This window comes from Artemia franciscana, unplaced genomic scaffold, assembly GCF_032884065.1.
Source record: "Artemia franciscana unplaced genomic scaffold, ASM3288406v1 Scaffold_188, whole genome shotgun sequence".
Taxonomy (NCBI): domain Eukaryota; kingdom Metazoa; phylum Arthropoda; class Branchiopoda; order Anostraca; family Artemiidae; genus Artemia; species Artemia franciscana.
In genome coordinates this window covers 331,071-351,722 of record NW_027062997.1, presented here as the reverse complement: position 1 = coordinate 351,722, position 20,652 = coordinate 331,071, and the positions used below count along the sequence as shown (strand labels likewise).

At 35.7% G+C, this 20,652-nt stretch overlaps 1 protein-coding gene across 2 annotated transcripts in view; it reads left to right on the top strand.

The window, feature by feature from the left end:
- Nucleotides 1-20,652, top strand: part of LOC136042735 (uncharacterized) — a 48,403-nt gene extending 27,751 nt beyond the window's left edge. The window contains exons 4-7 of one of the 2 annotated variants that reach the window (XR_010621405.1): nucleotides 598-704; nucleotides 1,939-2,091; nucleotides 14,215-14,449; nucleotides 18,390-18,526. Coding sequence is in view for 1 of the 2 variants with exons in the window: in XM_065727699.1 (XP_065583771.1) it covers nucleotides 598-704; nucleotides 1,939-2,091; nucleotides 18,390-18,566 (437 nt within the window). In the remaining variant the exon portion in view is untranslated. Of the gene's footprint in view, nucleotides 1-597; nucleotides 705-1,938; nucleotides 2,092-14,214; nucleotides 14,450-18,389 lie in introns of both variants that reach the window. The other variant, XM_065727699.1, reaches the window with a different exon arrangement.

The window sequence follows — 20,652 nt, the reverse complement described above, 5'->3', positions numbered from 1 at the left end:
AGCTCTATTTTTCTGGTGTTGTGCTGAAGACGGCCTTTTGACATAGGGCCAAAATATCCACTGAATTGAATTCCACTTTCTGAAAAGAATTTTCCTATTATTTCTAAGTTTTTTTTTGGTTAAAGGCCTAATAACTATGCCTCTATGGTTGACACGTCCCCTGGTCAATGACCAATATTTTAGTTAGTTACTGTCAAAAGCCTTTCTAATAAGCCATCGTAATCTAATTGAGTGACCCTTGTCTTTCAGGAGTTGTTTTTAAAGAATTAGGACAAAATTCAAACTAGCAATTGAGTGAAGAAAGAAATCAGAAGAAAAGATTCGTCGAAGAAAATAAGAAATTATTGCATTACCTGTAAAGATATCTAAATTTTGAGGGTGGTATATTGTGTTGAGGCAGCCCAGTCCCTATTTCTTATCTAAAGTGCTAGAACATCGTTGAAACCTATTTTTCAAATTACAATTTACTCTACATGTTTTTAGGCAATTTTTCCAGTTAAAAAAAAATAATTTACAGAATCTTTATTTGTTTTTGTATGACTCTCTTTGTTGCCGTGTTTTTTGTCTTTTTTTAATCAATTTCTTTTTTCTTTGCAGGGCTGACTGAGTTGGACCTCAGTTACAACCAAGTGACTGACGTATCTTTGGAGTCAGCATTTACATTCTGTTCTTTAAAGAAACTTTCTTTAAGAAACTGCTATCGGGTTTGTAATTCTCTCTCTTTTTGCGTAGATACATAATGCATACATATTGATTACATATACTCTCAAAACCTCCAAAAATTTATTATTCTGCTCGACGTTCATCTAGACCGCTCAAATCCTTACTATAATTTAAGTCTAGGAGAATTCAACTTTTCCATTTAGTTCCCTGCTTCTCCGTAGCTTTTGCTCTGTTCTTTAGGATAAATCTCATCAAAATTATCTATATAAATAGGGATAGAACGCATCGCTGCACAGCTCCTGTTCAATTCAAAAATAGCCACTAACCCAGTGCCCTAGATTAACCTTTGCAATTTTATTTTTGGACATTGCACTTATCAGTTTAGCAATTATCACTTTAATGTTTATTTGGTACACCATACAGGGGTCCCATCCTTTCTTCTTCCTAAAGCGACGCTTTTTTCTCTTTAAGTATTATCACAGGATAGGTATAAAAAAGGAACTTGATCCCAGGATTTTTAGTTCGAATGGCATCATCATTCTAAGCAATTTACTTGTGATGGATCCTTACTTGTGACTCATCATTCCTATATAGGAGTTTAGTTGAAGTTTTCTAAAATTGCTATGTACCTTCCTGTTTTCAAAAAAATACTTTCACTATGTTCAGTAATTTATCTGTAGCTTTGCAACCACCATATTCAAAAGACTCATTTACCAGACTAAACAGTGCCATATTGATTATTGTTTTAATTCTTTAAGTAATGTGTTTAATCCTTCTTCACAAAATAATTCTCCTCTCACTTCCATTGTGTCAAATACTTTAGCAGGATGTGCTGTTCTGACAAACAGCAAAAGCTTGAAAATGGCATAAAAAAGGAACACTATATACTTCAATGTATAAAATTTATTGGTCAGATTTTATAATGAAAAATGATGATAAAATATCATCTTTTGAACTGTTTATTGTTTTCTGTCGGTCTTTTGCCCTAAGATATAAAATAAATTTGAAACCTTTGAAATATAAATATGGATGCAGTTTTGTTCAAAATATATGGGTATATGATGTTCAAATTGTATTAATTATGTACTTAGTATATGAGTTTTGTTCAAAGTACATAGGGTATAAATACCCTATATTGTACTTTGTAAAGAACAATAAACTTTTTTAATCTACTCTTACACGTGCTTTTCATTTTTCTGCTATTCAATTTGGACCAGTTTTAGATATAAATGCATTTATGATATTCGAATTTTTCAAATTATATTCTAATTCTAGATTACCGACTGTGGTCTTGTGAATCTTTCAGTTCAGCCAGAATCATTCAAGCGATGTATAGAAGAATTGGATTTGAGTTTTACTAACGTTACTGACTTGGGTTTGTCTAAACTCCTTCCGGAATTAAAAAGACTACGTGTCCTAAACTTGAAGGTAATTTTTAGTTGGTTGTCCCCATTTTTCAGGTTTTTTTTTTCAATAGATTGTATCTTCGACATTGCTACATTATTTTATATGTAGCCTTTACTTATTTAAAACCTTTGTGTATTTACTTTTAATAGCCTTTATTTAGTTAAAGTCAACACAGGCAGAGTACCAAATAGAGAAAAAGACATAAAAAGGGGAATAACAAAAAAATACATCATAACGCTTGTCAAGCCATTGATGAAGAACACATTTTAAACTCTGAACAACTGTTACATACATAACACTACAAACATCATTGTATAAGAAGGATATGCCACAGTTGAAACCGATTTTGTGATCATGTTCCAAAACATACATGGGTATGTATCACAATCCACTATTTTAAAATTTATGAATTTATAAATTTGTGGGTCCATGGGGGTAAATGAAGTAACAATTTTGTAAACTGAAATATGCTGAACAGATTTTACCTTCACCCTTTTTGTGTAAAATCTCCTTAAATGATGCTATATATATAAAATATGGTAGTGTTGTTGAATTATACTGTCTAGCAAGGATTATTTCGTTGGATTTTTTTTTCGAACAGTTGAGGCTTTAGACATACAACCCTTTCTTTCAAGATGGGAAATAAGAAGCAAACAGGTTTGTTTTAGTCATCGCCTAATGGAAAGACCAAGATAAAGAAGTTGTTTACTGGGTTTATGAAAAAAACGCCCCAGGTGGACCAACGATTTGGGACCTGCATTGTTCCATTTTAAAGGAAGAAGCTCAGATTTTTCACAGTTAAACTCAGTACACAGTTTAAAATATTCATTTTCGAGTGAAATGTTAGTTTTCCACTGTACCTTGTATCATCTTGCTAAGATTAAGGATATCATGCTCATAACTGACAAGTGCCACGTATGTTGCTGCCTCTATGCATGGGGATGCGGATTTTGATTGAGTATCTAAGATGCCATTGTTAAACAGAGTTGGCGAAATGATAGCACCTCAACGCCTACCTGTATAAATATATACGAAACTATCATTAATAAGGTTTCTGTTACATTCTTTTGTCAACAAGGGTTCGCAAAGCATTTTGGTATAACATTTTCTGGAAATTTCAACCTCATTCCATTACCGCTCCTGAGATGTTGCAGCTGCACTTTTTTGTCTTCCATCAAACTGAAATGGAATATATGTCTTTTTCGACTTCACTGTCTTTAATGAGCCCCAGACCAGTCTCTCATTTAGGTTGAAAACCCTAATACTTCTTTGACTCATAGATGGCGCACCATGTCTAAGTTTCCAATTAAATATTGGATGTTAGATTAGTGAAGATGTAGACGGTGCAGTGTCCCACTGCAATTCCCACTGCAGTGTCAAATCATACAGATTGAAATCCTTGCAGGAATTTTTGTCCGTAATGAAGTACTTAGGAAGTGTAATTTTTTTCAGATTAATCATATGTTTATTTGAGCAATCTCCCCATATGCATCCATTAAAAGTTTTTCTGTATTATTGTTACTAAAAAAAAAATTCCTAACTATAAATATCAACCCGATATCATGTATTTTACAGTAAAAAAATCTAGAAAAGCCTTATGAATATTCCTGATTTGAATAATAAAAAGTAATAGCTATTATAGACAAATAGAAACTATTTTTAATAATACTTTCCCCACCAGAGAAGTTTTTCAAATATAAGTAAAAAGTTACAATTAACAAATAACATTCAATATTCCTTTCTCAAATATTGGCTTTAATAGTTTTATGAGGGTCTAAGCCCATTCTTTGTGTTGATTCTATAGAAATTAAACAACTGTATACGTCTTAACATACTGAAAACACAGGAACTCAATCGTTAATGAAAAAAGATTTGTATATGAATTGAGGTAATTTTAGTACTTAGCGGGCGCCAAATTTGAAAATGTAGAACGCGTGTGAAAAGTCCGTAGAAAATGAGGAAAACATACACCATAGAGCTCTATAAAATTTAACTTTTCCGATTAATATAGCAATAGACAAACACTGCCAGTAAATCGCAAATGACCTGGTGAAAAATACTACTAAAATTACTTAGGAATACAACCCTAATGTGCTAGCTAATAGAAATTGAAAAGGATTATAGATCACGCTGTCTCTAATTTTACTCTTGCTTCGAATGTTGCAGTGGAATTGAACAAACATTCAGCAATCACCTCAGTATCTCATTTATATTAGTTATTTGCCTAATACTAAGACAAATCCCCCGCGGTATTACTATTAGACATAGTGGTAAAATGTTGATAAAATTCTCTATCAAGGTAGTCTAGATGATATACTGATGAAAAGTAAACTGATATTTCAACTTATACTTCATGAGTTAAGCGTAAGCATTAGACTTGATATGTGTACTGCTGAAATCGTTCATGCTATGAAGTGTGGGGAGGAAGCCTCTCCCGGTAGCTAAAGTAAAGAAAAGTACCCTTAAGTTCGGTTGAAGTCATGATCCCAGCTAAAGGGCAGCTAAAAGACATTCAAAAATGTGGTATCCCATTTGGTGTGACTGTGATAAGCCAAGATCTGGTCTGCTTTTCAGCCTTTTAGAAAGACAAAAGGAATATACCGAGTGTACCGAAATATACCGGATGTATAAAAATGATGTTAGTTAATTTGTTAATAGATATGTTTGTCTACTATCCGCCCATGCGTCATTGCTAGGGCAATAGAACCAAGGTAGATAGTCATAGAGCTAAAATAGTGATAGAACCTATAGTTCTCCTAGTGTTTTGTTAATTTGGCACGGGTAAATGGCGGGAGTAAGTGTGCCTCTCTTATTGGACCAATATCTGTTTCTTATCTTTTAGCAAGTCACTCCTGCCTAGAGTCCCAGGCAGGTTGACCAATAATCTAAAATTGATATAGGACCATTAGATTGCCTTAAATAAGAGGTAAACTAGGGACACCAGCCTATGGTCTTAGGCCGGTTGAACCAAGAATTTAGAATTCAACCTAACCCACTGGTTGGGTAGTGGATCTTAGGTTGACTCGGGCGAGAGTGTCTAGACTGGGGAATTTCTTGAAAAATTGTTTTTGCCTCTGCATCATTTTGGAGTTACGCACCATATTGTTGCGTTGCCTTCATATTGGTATAGTCCTAGTTATGTTAGGGTTGAACTTGAAAAGGTATTTTAACTGGGCTTACTCGTCATATTAGAGGACTCAGGAATGGTTCTATTTTAAGTCCTACTATGTTTAGCATTCTTACGACCACTGTAAATAGGACAATTAATGGAGAATTGATTGTGATATTTTTGATTTTAGTTAGATTTACTCTGCAAATGATGTGCTGCTTATCAGTTCAAGTCTTTCTAATTTACAAGCAAACCTCTGTAAAACCGTACCTAAGCAGGGGGGGGGGGGAATCACTCCTTTCACTATATTTTTCTCTCTTGGAGAATTTACAGCCTAAAATTATGTTCCTGCATTTTAATCATTCCCACCAAGGGACAATGCTTAACCCCCCCCCCCCCTCCAAGATCTATGCATCCATTGAAACCTACTTTTTGGGATCTTATAAAATATTTTGTTTGCATTTTCAGAGACCACACTGCCTTTCCATAACATATAAATAAAAGTTCAATTTAATCATTCCCTCCAAGGGACAATGCTTAAAACCTCTTTCAAGCCTCTTTACAAACCTCTTTTCAAGCAAATTCTTTGAAGCTCTTAGGACTTAATGTTGATGCTATTAAGACTGAATTTCCTGAGTATAATGCTCAATGTAAACCTATTTCATCTTTATCTGTTATTGTAGCTGGTAAATCAATTATACAATCTTATTCACTGAATTAGCTCCGCCTTGTTTATGGTCCATATAAGCATAATAGCCGTATTCTTACTGTTGACATGCCATATCACAGCCTGTGCTTCCGCACCAGCTATGCCAATTTGGCTGCATTGAAGTATAGTTATAGTTAGTGTGTACTTGCTAAACTATATAGTGCCCTAGCTCTGCCTCACGCACTGTATATTTCATCACTTTTGGATTTGCTGTCTAAAACTGAGCAGTTAAAGGTTCGATCGGGGTTTTGTCGTTTACTCAAGTTTGTAGTCAGATTCTCGCTGCATTGCATGAATAGTTTTATTTTGAAGTGATATTGCGTTCCTGACCCTTTATATGTAGTGGATTTGATAGATTACAATGCGTTTGAGAGAAGCTTAAACCGTTTACTTCATTTTCTCTCATTTAACATTATTTACCACTCCTGTTAGAATTAATCTAGTATTATCTGTCCTCCTATTTGTCTATCTTGTGTTTAGAAGTTGATTTTAGATTTCGTTTAGAAGTTGATTTAGAAGTAGAATCCTTGAATAGCTAACTATCTAAGCTATACATTAATAAGTTTATTGGTTCAAGTATTTTAAGTTTTTACGTGAATCTATGCGATAATTGACTTGCCTACAAGTAGATCTTCGAGAGATTAATCATTCTATTTTGTTAAATTTGTCAAATTAGCGTTTCAGACCTTATTATATATCAATAAAATCCTCATTCTCTTTCACTTCTGACAATATTATTTTTATTATTAATTCTTGTCATATAATGTGAGAGTATCAAATTCGATTAGTAGCAAAAATTCCAAAATACAAATCCATGTTGGATGCATAGTTATTATCATTAAAGCATTTATACGATTTTTTGGTATTGCTTTGAAGGTATTCATCCAGTATTCATGCCAATCGTTTAAAAAGCAAATAATGTCTCATCAACATTTTGGGTTTGAAAAAAAAAAATTACGCCTGAATGTCTATAAGCGAATAGTTTAGTCAATTTACGGAATTAGTTTCGACTTCTTCCCACTTTATTTCACGGTTCAATGCAACTATGTCAAGGAGAACTGTGCCTAGTGTTTTTACCTTAATATTCTTCTAATCAAACAGTTCGTGGTAACGAACTGTAGTAAGGAGCGACCCGGCTCAATAGTAACCGAAACTCTAAAAAATGGAATTTTGATACCAATAGCTACATCAAAAGAATCGCATTTTAATGCTGATTTTAAATATATAAGTTGCATCAAGTTTAGTCTTACCCATCAAAAGTTACGAGCCTGAGAAAATTTGCCTTATTTAGGAAAATAGGGGGAAACACCCCCCAAAAGTCGTAGGATCTTAGCGAAAATGACACCATCAGATTCAGCGTATAAGAGAACCCCACTGTAGAAGTTTCAAGCTCGTATCTACAAAAATGTGGAATTTTGTATTTTTTGCCAGAAGACAAATCACGGGTGCGTGTTTATTTGTTTGTTTTTTGTTTTTGTTTTTCTTTTCCCCAGGGGTCATCGTATCGACCAAGTGGTCCTAGAATGTCTCAAGAGGGCTCATTCTAACGGAAATGGAAAGTTCTAGTGCCCTTTTTAAGTGACCAAAAAAATTGGAGGGCATCTAGGCCCCCTCCCATGCTCATTTTTTTCACAAAGTCAACGGATCAAAATTTTGAGATAGCCATTTTATTCAGCATAGTCGAAAACCATAATAACTATGTCTTTGGGGATGACTTACGATTTAGTGTAAAGAGCGAGGTATTAACGAGGGTACAAACCCCCTCGTATACATATTAAAAATATAAGGTTATTAAAGTTTGTTACGTAAGTTAATTCTTAAGTTACGTATATTTTTTACTAATAAAAACGTTCGTTAAAAATTATAAATTCTAGTTGCCTTTTTAAGTAACCGAAAAATTGGAGGGCAACTAGGCCTCCTTCTCCACCCCTTATTTCTCAAAATCATCTGATCAAAACTAAGAGAAAGCCATTTAGCCAAAAAAAGAATTAATATACAAATTTCATTTTAATAATTTATGTGCGGAGAGCCAAAACCAAACATGCATTAATTCAAAAACGTTCAGAAATTAAATAAAAAAAACTAATTTTTTTAGCTGAAAGTAAGGAGCGACATTAAAACTTAAAACGAACAGAAATTACTCCGTATATGAAATGAGTTGTCCCCTCCGCAATCCCTCGCTCTTTACGCTAAAGCTTTTAATTGTTTTAAAAAGCAGAATTGTGGCAAAGAGTCAAACTTTAGCGTAAAGAGCGAGGGATTGCGAAGGGGACAACTCATTTCATATACGGAGTAATTTCTGTTCGTTTTAAGTTTTAATGTCGCTCCTTACTTTCACCTAAAAAATTAGTTTTTTTTTTTTATTTATAACCAAAAGAAAGCTCATCCCAGTTTTAAGCATGAATAGTCCTGAGATGGAGCTAGGGATCACAATATGTTTTTAATTTGCAGTCCTTTGTACTTCAATGAGAAACAACCTACCCGGGTTTGGAGTTAAATTTAGCATGTAATGGTAAAAGTCAAAAACATTACGATGAGAAAAGCTTTATGTCCTGTGATTTGATTTTGTTGGTTATACAACTATTAATTTAAACAAATAAGTTTTTCTGAGGGAAGTGAATAATGAAGCTGGGACTTAAAACGAACAAAAATAATTTCTTCACAGCCCATCTATTATATATGGACGAAACTAGTGCAAATAAAATAAACGCAGAAATATAGAAGCAACAGAAGCATATATAGAAGCAGAAGTTAACATTGCAGCATATAAAACATTTTAAATGTTTTATATTTTTCTCTTTAATATATAAAAAAACTATTACTCTAAGACTTTAAGGAATAAATATCAGCATATGTATATTGAAACTGACAATGCACATTCATTGGTATGTTTTCAGTAAATTGCAAATTATATTCGTGTCTTCAGAGGGCATGGGGATCTAGTAGTAGTAGTAGCAGTAGTAGTAATAGTAGCAGTAGTAGCAATAGTAGCAGTGTAAATAAAAGCAGTATCATTAGGATTCAAATATTGTTTTTTGGTAAAGTCAAAATCCCCCACAAAATACCCTTTTAGTTTCAACTTACATACAAAACTGTTCCTAAGACATTGCTGATATCCCCATTTGACAGACCGCATACAGACGGTCTGTTCTGATCCAATTCATCTTCCCCTGAAAATTTGCCCTTCATATCTTTAGGAATAGTTTTTATGGCACTTGGTATTAACCAAGTGACATAGCGATCGCAAATTCTGTCTGTCGGTCTGTCTGTCTGTCCTGGTTTTGCTACTTCAGGCAAGCTAAGACGATGAAACTTGGCAGGCGTATCAGGGACAGGAACAGATTAAATTAGAAATAGTCTTTTTCCTGATTTGATCATTGGGGGGGGGTGCCCGGCTAATTTGAAAAAGAATAGAAAAATGAGGTTTTTTTATTTAAGAAGGAGTGATTGGATCTTAATGAAATTTCATATTTAGAAGTACCTCGTAACTTAGATCTCTTATTTCAAATCCCGACTGGATCCAGTGTCATTGGGGGGGGGGGACCGGAAATCTTGGAAAAGGCCTAGAGTGGAAAGATCAGAATGAAACTTGGTGGGAAGAATAAGCACAAGTCCAAGATACGTGACTGAAGTGATCTTAGAATGAAGAGTGATCGGATCTTAATGAAATTTGAAGTTTGGAAAGATATCGTGTCTCAGAGCTGTTATTTTAAATTCCGACTTGATCTGGTGACATTGGGGGGAATTGAGGGGGGAGCCTAAAATCTTGGAAAACGCTTAGAGGTGAGGGATCGGGATGAAACTTGGTGAGAAAAATAAGCACAAGTCTTAGATACGTGATTGACATAACTGGGACGGATCCACTCTCTTTGGGGGAGTGGGGGGGGGGTTAATTCTGAAAAATTAGAAAAATGAGGTATTTTTAACTTACGAAGGAGCGATCGATCTTAATGAAATTTGATATTTTGAAGGATATCATATCTCAGAGCTCTTATATTAAATTTCAACCTTATCCGGTGAAGCGGATGTTGGGGGGGGGGGCGGAACCTAAACTCTTGGAAAATGCTTAGAGTGGAGGGATCGGGATGAAATTTGGTGGGAAAAATAAGCACAAGTCCTAGATAAGGGATTGACATAACCGGAACGGATATGCTCTCTTTGGGGGAGGGGAGGTTAGTTCTAAAAAATAAGAACAAATTAGAGATTTTTAACTTGCGAAAGAGTGAACGTATCTTAATGAAATTTCTTATTTTGGAGGACCTCAAAACTTATATCTTATTTTTTATTCCGACCGGGTCCAGTGTCATTAGGGGGGGGGGGATTGAATATCTTGGAAAACGCTTAAAGCGGAGAGATCAGGATGAAACTTGGTGGAAAGAATAAGCACAAGTCCATGATAGGTGACTGACATAGCCGGACCGAATCTGCTCTCTTTGGTGGAGTCGGGGGGGGGGGGTGGGTAGTTCGGAAAAATTAGAAGAAATGAGGTATTTTTAACTCACGAACGGGTAATCAGATCTGAATGAAATTTGACATCTAGAAGGATCTGGTGCTTTAAAACTCTCATTTAAATCCCGACCAGATCCGGTAACATTGAAGGTAGTTGAAGGGGAAAGCCGGAATTCTTGGAAAACGTGAAAATTGAGGAAACTTGATATACAGACGATTCTTATGTCTCAGATGTTCCATTTTCAATTTTAATTGGATCCGGAGACATAGAGGGTTGGAGGGGGCAAACAGAAATCTTGGAAACCGGAAATCTTGGAAAATGCTTAGAGTGTAAATATCGAGATGAAACTTCATCTGAAGAACAAGCACAAGTTATAGATACGAAATTGACATAGTTGGTACGGATCTGTTCTCTTTGGGGGAGCTGGGGGTTGTTAATTTGATGTTAGAAAAATTGAGGTATTTTCAACTTAAGAACGGGTGACCAGATCTTAATGAAATTTGATATTTAGAAGGGAATCATGTTTCAGAGCTCTTATTTCAAATCCTGACTAGATCTGTTGACATGGGGGGGGGAGCTGGAGGGGGAAACTAGAAATCTTGGAAAATGCTTATAAATGTCGTAGATACGCGACTGGCGTAACCGGACTGTATCTGGTCTCTTTGGGGGAATTAGGTGGTGGGGTTCAGTGCTTTGGCGAGTTTGGTGCTTCTGGACGTGCTAGGACGATGAAATATGGTAGGCGTGTCAGGGAGCTGTACAAATTGACTTGATGAAGTCGTTTTCCCTGATTCGAACATCTGGGGGGCTCAAGGGAGAGAAAAAATTAGAAAAATTGAGGTGTTTTTAACTTGCGAGTGGGTGATGGGATCTTAATGGATTTTGATATTTAGAAGGACCTCGTGACTCAGAGCTCTTATTTTAAATCCCGACCGGTATTAAGCCTCTGATATTTTTTTTAAAGCAATCTAATGTTCTTAGAATTTTGCTAGAGCTCATACCATATGAGTTTTTGGTTCTTCTGACCTCGTCACAAGTGCCACATGAGCTCTTAGCTCTTGTTATAATAGCCACAGTTGTAGTATTAGTACTAGTAGTAATTGCATTGGTATTAACAGTAGTAGAAACTTGTGCTAGTAGCAGCAGTTGTATTAACATATTGCCTTTTGGTCAGTTGAACATATCTTTCATGAAGTACTGAAAGTTTCTACTTAATACAATTAGCCATTGCTATGACGATGCCGATATGTATTCTTCTCAAAATTTCCATCTTAATGCTCTTAGCCTTACATGCAGTTGCAATAGAAGTAGTAGTTGGATTAATAGTAGTAGTAGTAGAACAACTAAATGTAGCAGTGGTAGTAGTATTGCTAGTAGTGTAAGAGTTTGAGAGTTTCAACTTTATGCACAAATCGATTGGTAAGATATACTCTTTTGACAATCTCAATGAACATAGTGCATTTTAATTTAGTTCAAATTTGCTCTCAATATTCTCTAAAATTTTCACCTCCATAGACTTAGCCTTAGTAGTACTAGTAACACAGTAGTTATGGTGGCTGTAGGAAAAGTAGTAGCAGTAGTAGTGTATTAACATTAGTTGTAGTTATGGTAGTAGCAGTAGTATCAACTGGAGTGGTAGCATGAATCTGTTGCCTTTTGGTCAGTTGAATATCCCCTCCATAATGCCCGGAAATTATCACTTTGATACGGTAAGCCCATCGAAAAATATTACTGATGTGCCCTTTGGACTCAATTAAATATCTTTTTGACTTGAATATTCAAAGGCTTACAAGTTGTTGCAATGGAAGTAGTAGCTTGAATAGTTTAGTAGCAGCAATATCAGTAAAAGTAGCAGTGTTAGTAGTGGGCAATGCACATGTTACCTTTTTGTGAATTGATTTTACCCTAAAAGTAATCTCTATAGTGTAATATTCAAGTTAAGACTCAAATATTTCCATGAGATACGTTTTTTTAAAAACATGCATGCACATTGTGTGTTTTGATTTTGTTCAAATTACACCTTAATATTTTGTCAAATTTCTCCCTTAATATGCATAGCCTTAATTTTACTAGTGTCATAGCAGTAATGGTAGTAGTAGGAAAAGTAGTAGCAGCAGCATTAATAGCAGTAGTAGCAGACACACGTTGCCTGTTGGTCAGTTTAGCATCCCACCCATTATGCCCCAGAAGTGTCCTATGGATACGGTAAGCCGTTCCAAAAATATGGCTAATATGATTGTATCAGCAATATGTATCCTCAAAGCATCTAGTTAAACTTTGCCCTCAATATTCTGTGTTATTTTCTCCTAGCCTTAAATTTTCTCCTAGTATCTTCTCATAACCTCAATTGTACAATATCATGGTAGGGGTGGTAATAGTAGGAACAGCTGTGGCAGTACTACTACTAACTAATCACAGCACCAATATATCTAAGGCCAATACAGCTACGCACACTCCTCTTCCACCCTAATCTAAGCAAAGCCTCCCTCTTTATACCCTCCCAGGAAGTTCCAATTTTTCTTAAATCTTTCCTTACAACATCTTCCTACCCAAACTGTGGATGACCTGCTTTCCATTTAGCCCAAGACGTTTGGCCGATCAGGACGATCTTCGGCGATTTGTAATAGTGTATTATTAGTAGTAAGAGTAACTGTAATGGCAGTAGTAGTAGGTATACGTTGCCTTTGGGTCAGTTGAATATCCCACTCATAATGCTCCAAAATTTCCTCTTGATACCGTAAGCTGTTACAAAAATACTGATCATACGCCCGTATCAGCCATCAGTATGCAGATAGTATGTTTTGATTTAATTCAATTTTCCTGTCAACACTCCCTGAAATGTTTATTTCGATATCCATAGCCTTTGTTGTTCTTTCTTCAGAAGCAGTTTTCTCATTGAGCAGTAGTAGCAGTAGCATTATATTTACCAGTAGAAGTAGTGGTAGTTCTAGTTGTAATAGCGTGTAAACGTTGCCTTTTTGGTCAATTGATCATCTTGCTTATCATCTCCTGTAAGTTCCAAATTAGTATACTTTGGCATTCTTGAGTTATGCCCTTTTGACAACCCGTATGCACATAGCCTGTATTAATGTTGGTCAAAATTTTGCTCGATATTCTCTGAAAGTTATTTGAATGTCTTTTGTCTTTGAGGTTTATACGACCACCCATACCATAAAACTTTATATGCCAGGGGCGGATCTTGAAAAAATATCTGGGGGGAGCCACTGAAACAAGGGTGGCGTTGTGATTCTAAATTCTTGGTTCAACCTGCCCAAGACCATTGGTAGGTGTGCCTTGTTTACCTCTCATCCCAGACAATCTAATGGTCCTAGGTCAATTTAAATTCTTGGTCAACCGGCTTAGGCGTGCCTTTCAAAAAGCTAACAAACAAGTATTGATCCAATAAGAGAGTCATATTTACTCCCGCTGTACCCTGCAAAGTTTAATTGTCTCCACAGTGCTTGTAAATATTTCACGGTTCTGGTGTATTTGTTTAATTCTCTCAGAGTTCAAGGCATTCCTGACTTCTTGATCCTTTTGCTTGAACGAAGCTAAAAACGCTTCAGCTCTACACAGGTAATTCATATAATACTGTGACTTGGCATATTGTATAAGTGCACCATTTTTACCCCAAGACACAGCCAACAGCCCTCCGCCGCTAATGGAGGTTCTTATTATGACACAAACACTACACCCAAGTCCCTCGTGTTCTTGGTGACGGCTCACCACAGCCAGGTAAACCTAGCAAGAAGCTCAATGTTAAGTCGACGAGTAACTTCATCCCTCTTTCGTTTTTCTATTGAAGTTGGAACTTAATTGAAGTTGGAACCTAAAAAACGTAATATCTCCAGATGTTAGTTGGTTTGTTTCTTTTAGTATCACTGTGAAACCGAAGTCAGAGTTTCGGCGTGATGCCGGTGTGAAGCGAGGAGGATGTACTGCTACTTGGGTGTGTTGTCTCCATCTGCTGCATCTTGGTTCTTGTATCATCTCTCGATCCTTCTGGTAACTGATCAGAATGTTTCACTTCAATGTCAGAATGTTTCACCTGTCTGTGTTGGAATCGTGGGAAAAAGTTGGCGGTGACAGTTCGTTATCCTTGGCGAAGTTGGTAGGCAGTTTCTCTGTAGTCGATTCTGTGTGAGAATTAGAGGCAACGGGTAACTGCAAAATTGTCGTCAGAGTCTTTGAATTTTAATGAGCATCCTGAACTGAGGGAAACAACAGACTTCTGGCACCTGAAAGAAATTTTGTTTGTGTTTTTTTTCTTGTTAAAAAAACTTTAAAAATCCTAGTGAAGATTAGCAACTCAAAATAATTGATATTTTTCTCAATACTCGTCGACCGTAAATCCACAGTGTCTAAGCAAATTCGTTTTTCTGAGTTAACTTTTTTTCTAAACGAATTTATTGGGTTTCATTAATTCTGTCTGATCAGTAAATTGACCTCCAGTGCTCAATCAAGTCTTTAATTATCAATCTGAGCATTTCTCTCGTTACAACCAGTTAGGTCATTTTTTCTTTGTAAAATTCCCCACTAAGCAGTGAAAAATAAGAAAAATATTTTCAAAAATGCACCCTAAGTAGAGATACAGCATTTTTTTATGTTCACTTCAGTTCAGTTTATTCTCCACTTCAGTGTTTCAATATAGATGATTTTGGAAGTTCGGCCTTATCTCAAAAAAGTTTGTTGTGCCGAAACACGGTCAAAACGCTGTTTTTACACGTGTATTAATAATTTGCATCTTAACCCATTAGCGCCCAACTGGGAACAACTTACTTCAAAATTTTTTATGACTAACACGGTAGCATCTAGGGCAAATTTTAAGCGTCCCTTAAACTGTCATAAGAATCAGAGAAGTTCCCAAATTTTTAAGGACCTGGATTTGGTTTAATTTCGTTCTCTGGATTTTTTTTTTAAATATTGGAAAAAGTATGTTTTTTGAAAGCTGTCGGTTTCTAACGGAGTACAAGGGAATGCAAGTGGTTGAAACCTCTTGTTTTAGCGTTTTGTTCTTCTATAATCACCACTCTTCGAATCTATGAAATAATTGCACCAAAATATCAACAAATAGAGAATGCAGTTAACCGAATGTACTCCCAACCGGGAACGTTGGGCGTCTCGCAGACCTAAAATTTTTCACCTGCTGTTTTGCAGGCCATCACTTCTGTTTTGCAGATGGGTCCCAAGAAATGTGCTTCTATCAAAGAAGCTCTATGGGTAATAATAAAAAAAATATGGGGGTAATATTGGGGTAGTCAATGACGAAAGGAAGGGAGACAAGGGCAAAAAAAAAATCTGAATAGTCTCCCAAGTTGTCTTGCAGGGACGATAGAGCTAGAGATAATTGATCCTTGTAAATCAGCCAGTCTACATCGACCTTGTCAATCTGGGTAGTTTCCAATTTTCAAATTATGTTAAGATGACACAGACGACGTTCCAGTAGGACTTCGTCCTAGGATGATGGTATTTTATCCTGTATCTTAATATAGTAAGGAAACTCAATAAGATAGAGCATGTGAATTGTCTCTCCCAAATCCCACTCGGCAAATTTAAATATCCAACATGTTTTCCAAAACTCCGTTTATAATGCGCCTCCTTTCCCGGGAGCCATCCTCACACCTCTATCAATAAGTCCCGGAAACCGTACCCTAAATTGACGGGCTCTTTAGAAAGAGAATCGAAAAAAATGTGCCAAAAAATAAAACACAATCTGAAGATGGAGATCTGCCCTCAGAATCAGTACTTCAACTAGCAAGCAAGTTTAATGATATGAATAAATTTTCTTGAAAACGAGGTTTTTCTTATAATTTTATGACGAAATGATTCGTAAACTGATCGTTCGAGTTGTTTCATGTCTAAATCTCTAACAGATGAAGCGCAAAATCTTGGGCGAGGGGGCCACTAGACCAAGGGCGCCAATGTGACTCGAGGTGGGCACTAAGTTGACAAGTTTATTTTAAAAAAGATTTGAAAAAGAAAAAAACAACGGAATAAGAGTACCAGAAATATCTTGGGGGAGGCTCGCCCCCTCCGACCCTTTGGAACTGTTCTTGACCTAAATTGCTTTTAAACTCTTTCATTCATCTAATTTCAACCAAATTAGCTATGTCATTAAAATAAATAGATGGATAGATTTATTCAGAAAGAAAGCCCTATTGGGCCATGCGCTATTTAATTAGTCACAAAACTAAAATTAAGGATTCATTTGAGGAGGGAGGGGGTTTATTATTAGCCAAAACTTACCTTTCTATTTCCGGATGTTTTATTAAAATATCCGGAAATATCCTTCGATCCTCTTGCACATTCGGCCATCAGTCTTCGTCTCTTGTCCATTAAATGCTCGTATCCAAATTCTTTCTTTTTATCCATTTTGAAATTTTAGTTACAAAGCTACTTATCAATCTAATGTCAAATTGTGAATTGACCAATAGCAATAACTTCCGGTGTTACCGAACGTTTTCTGGTAACACGAAACAAAGCTGATTGATCAAAACATGAGTTTCTATGCTCGTAAAATAGGTGGAAGCTAGCGGCAATCAAAAGATTTTTATGTCAATTTTGTAGATATATGCTGAACCGGCTGAAGATAAATAATTTTTGTTCGTTATAAGTTTCAACTTTGCTCTTTATGTTCATAGGAAAGCTTTGTTCTTTTGTTGTTAATTGGGTAAGTAAGCTACGAATAATTGACCAAATTGACAAGTTTACTTAAAAAAAAATAGTAAAAAAGAAAACAGAACGGAATGGGGGCGCCAGAATATCTTGGGGGTCCAGGCCCTCCCCCCTGGCCCCCTGGATCCACCCTTGGTATATGCCCCCGGAACATAAACTTAAAACTCGCCCCTGAGCCCTGGAGGATTTTGTCAACCTTGAGGGCACTGCTTTAAGTTCTTTGAACTTACTTTCGATGGCTATCTCAAAGAATCAATCAGATGCGTTTAGGTAAAAGAGGAATTCGGGGGAGGGGATGTTGGTTGGCTTCTATCTCTTTTGACTCTTAAAAAGGGAACAAGAACCTTTAGTTTCTAATCAAATGAGCCTACTCTAAAGTTTATGCGACCACCCCTTCCACAAAAATCTTATATGCCCCTGGGCATGAATTACAATCCTTTCCCCCATTTTCTGGGGTTTTCTAAACCACGAAGACCTTGTTATATGATCTTTGTACTGTTTTGAATATAATGGCTATCTATAAATTTCTATTTGATACATTTTGGGAAAAGAGGACTAGGGGGCACTAGTTAGCCTCCGTTCACTTTTAACTCTCAAAAAGGGCTTTAGAACTTCTTATTTCCAATCGAGCTTGTCCCCTCACCTTTTCCGCAAAATCCTTATATGTTAAAAATGTGCAACTAGTATAACTTATAGCCCCCGCCCTTAAGGGCTTTGGGGGTGGAGAAAGTGGTCATCCTCAAAGACTTAATTCCAAAAAGTCCAAAGACCTGTCAACCATGTTGAACAAAATGGCGATCTCAAAATTTTGTTTTGGTATGAATGGGGAAGTAGTGATCGTGAGGGGGGGCTGATTGCCCTCAAATCGCTTTGACTCTAAAAGAGGGCACATGAAGTTTCAATTTCTAATCGAATGAGCGCCTTTCGAAGATTATATGACAATCCCTTGTCTAGGCTGTGCCTTGGTCAAAAGAAAAGATTACATTGTCCTAACGTTGTTCTTTACATGGCAAGGCAATTGTTCTGCTATAATTTTTGCTAATATTGAATTACTAATGGGAATAGTCAATTAACTTGACATGTCTTCAAAAGCATTGAAAAATGGAAAAACAAAGTTTTGAATATTAATTGTCAAACAAAAAGAGTAAATGTGCAAAAAAATTAAAAATGAATTCTTCATATTCCTGCTGTTAATTTTTTTTTCATATTATTTTACAATTTAATTGTTTTACATTTTCCACGAAAACAAAACAAAAGATAAGAAAGGTGAAAGCATAGAGAAGCATTTTAAATTAATGTCGATTTTGTTTAATTGCCATAGAGTTGTTGTCTCTTTTTTTGAAATCATGAGCTTAATTTTCTCTTCTTCTTTCCAGGGTTGTCGTAAAGTGACTAGAAAAACGCTCGAAACTGTGAAGACATATTGTCCAAAGCTTCGATACCTGCGTATGTCAGATTTAGCTGACTATATGTTAGATAAACGCAATTTATTTGATGCTCTGCCGTTACTGAAATTGGATACCGACCGCATTTCTTCTATAATTTTCGAATAACATTAGGCCTGTTGGACGACAGTCATAAGAAAGGGAAAATCGTAAATCGTATACTCTCTTGCGAGGATTGAAAATCACTTGAATCTGGCTTTACAATGGAGAAATACTCACTTTAGGTGCCCGCAGCATAAAGTCATGTGTTCTTTTCACGTTCGTGATTGGCTGGGAGTTACCGACACATAGATTTAAATCTGCTACAATTTATAGTACTCTCGAGGGACGGGAGACAATGTAACAAGGATACCATGTTAAAGAAGTTGGTAGTATTTCAGCCCACCCTTCGAAAGTATATCGATTAACCAAATTAATTGAATTCCGGTCATGGGGCCAGTCTCCCTGCCGGGGATGTTATGTGAATAGTCTTAAATATGTATAGTTAAAGAATATTAAAGAACTTGAAATTGAACAAACTAATCTAGTGCATGTACAAGCATGCAATACCACAATTTCAAAGGCAACATGAAACAAAGAGATAGGTAGCGTCCATGCAGTATTACAATACCATAACCAATTGCTATATTAATACAGTCATACCCGGACAACAGACTGCCAGTTCGAGCCTTTTCCACATATGCCACAGAAAAACATCTCTATTCGGGTGTGTCTTGCCATGTGTGCAATAACCATTCTTTTATCTTTGTGTCTAAATAAAAGGATTATTACTAAAGTCTAAGTTTTGCCAAGCAAATATCTATTTCAAACTGAACCTACGTATACTCACAGCAGCAATGTTCAAGAGAGGTTATCATAATTAGCTGTATCAATATAGTAGGAATAATAGGACGTAAAGATAGGAAAACTGTTAATTTATTTTTGGCCTTTCATGTCTGATTATAAATTTTCGGCAGGGGTTAAATATTACAGTGATGATTCCAGTGATTACAGTGATGGTAGTTCCTTGGGTTCCGGCGATTCCTAAGATTACTGCAATATTATTACTCCGACGATGAGGATTACTTCAATATTTTTTTCTCGTGAGTTTTTGTTGTCCAATAGCACAGCAAAAGCATATCTTGCGAGACTGTGATCAATATGATATTTCATTGTTTTGATAATAAAAGTTGTTCTACTGCTACTAATCAATAACCTGTATTATTTTTACTATATTCATTGTAACTTTAGCAGTGAAAGTAGTTTTTAGTTTAACGGTCTTTCAAGCTGATACTGTCTTATTTGATTTTTATTCAACAATAAGTTGTGGCTGATCGTTTTATATAACTATCTTCTAAATTAATGTATGTTGTGCTTTTTTGCTTACATCATTACAAAAGAAAGTTCTGAATACGAGTAAATTGTTCGAATCATCAAAACTTTCTACAGTTTCCTGAAAAACCAAATAGAATTAAAATGCCTTAAGAAGCTTCATAGGAAGCATTTTAATATAGAAAAAAAATCGAAACTCATCTCCTACAATCTGAAAAAAATTCAGGCAGTACTTTCAATTTTCCATTTGCATGACTTTGATGACATAAAATAGTGGTAATCAGCCAAATAATACAAGCAAAAACAAAATGAAGTTAAAATGAGAGAAACAGCACGACAATAAAAGAGCAGGGAATATTTTTGAAATAATGCATGTTTTGATTTTGGCTCTCAGCACATAAATAATTAAAACACAATTTGTATATTAATTTTTTTCGGCTAAATGGCTTTCTCAGAGTTTTAATCGGAAGATTCGGAGAAAAAAGGAGTGGGGGAGGGGGCCTAGTTGCCCTCCAATTTTTTGATTACTTAAAAAGGCAACTACAACTTTAAATTTTTTACGAACGTTTTCATTAGTAAAAAATATATATAACTTACAAAATAACTTGCGTAACGAACAACTTTTATATTCGTATGTTTTTATTACGTATATGACGGGCTCACCCCCTCGTCAATGCCTCGCTCTTTGCACTAAAGCTTAAATGTTGTCCCAATTCTTGAAGAATGATTTAAAAATGCTAAACATTGAAATTACTAAAAATGCTTTAGCGTCAAGTGCAAGGTATTACAAGGAGGTGAACCCCTCATACGTGTGATATTTTCTGTTCGTTTAAAGTTTTAATGCTGCTCCTTACTTTCAGTTAAAAAAAACTTTTCATATTTA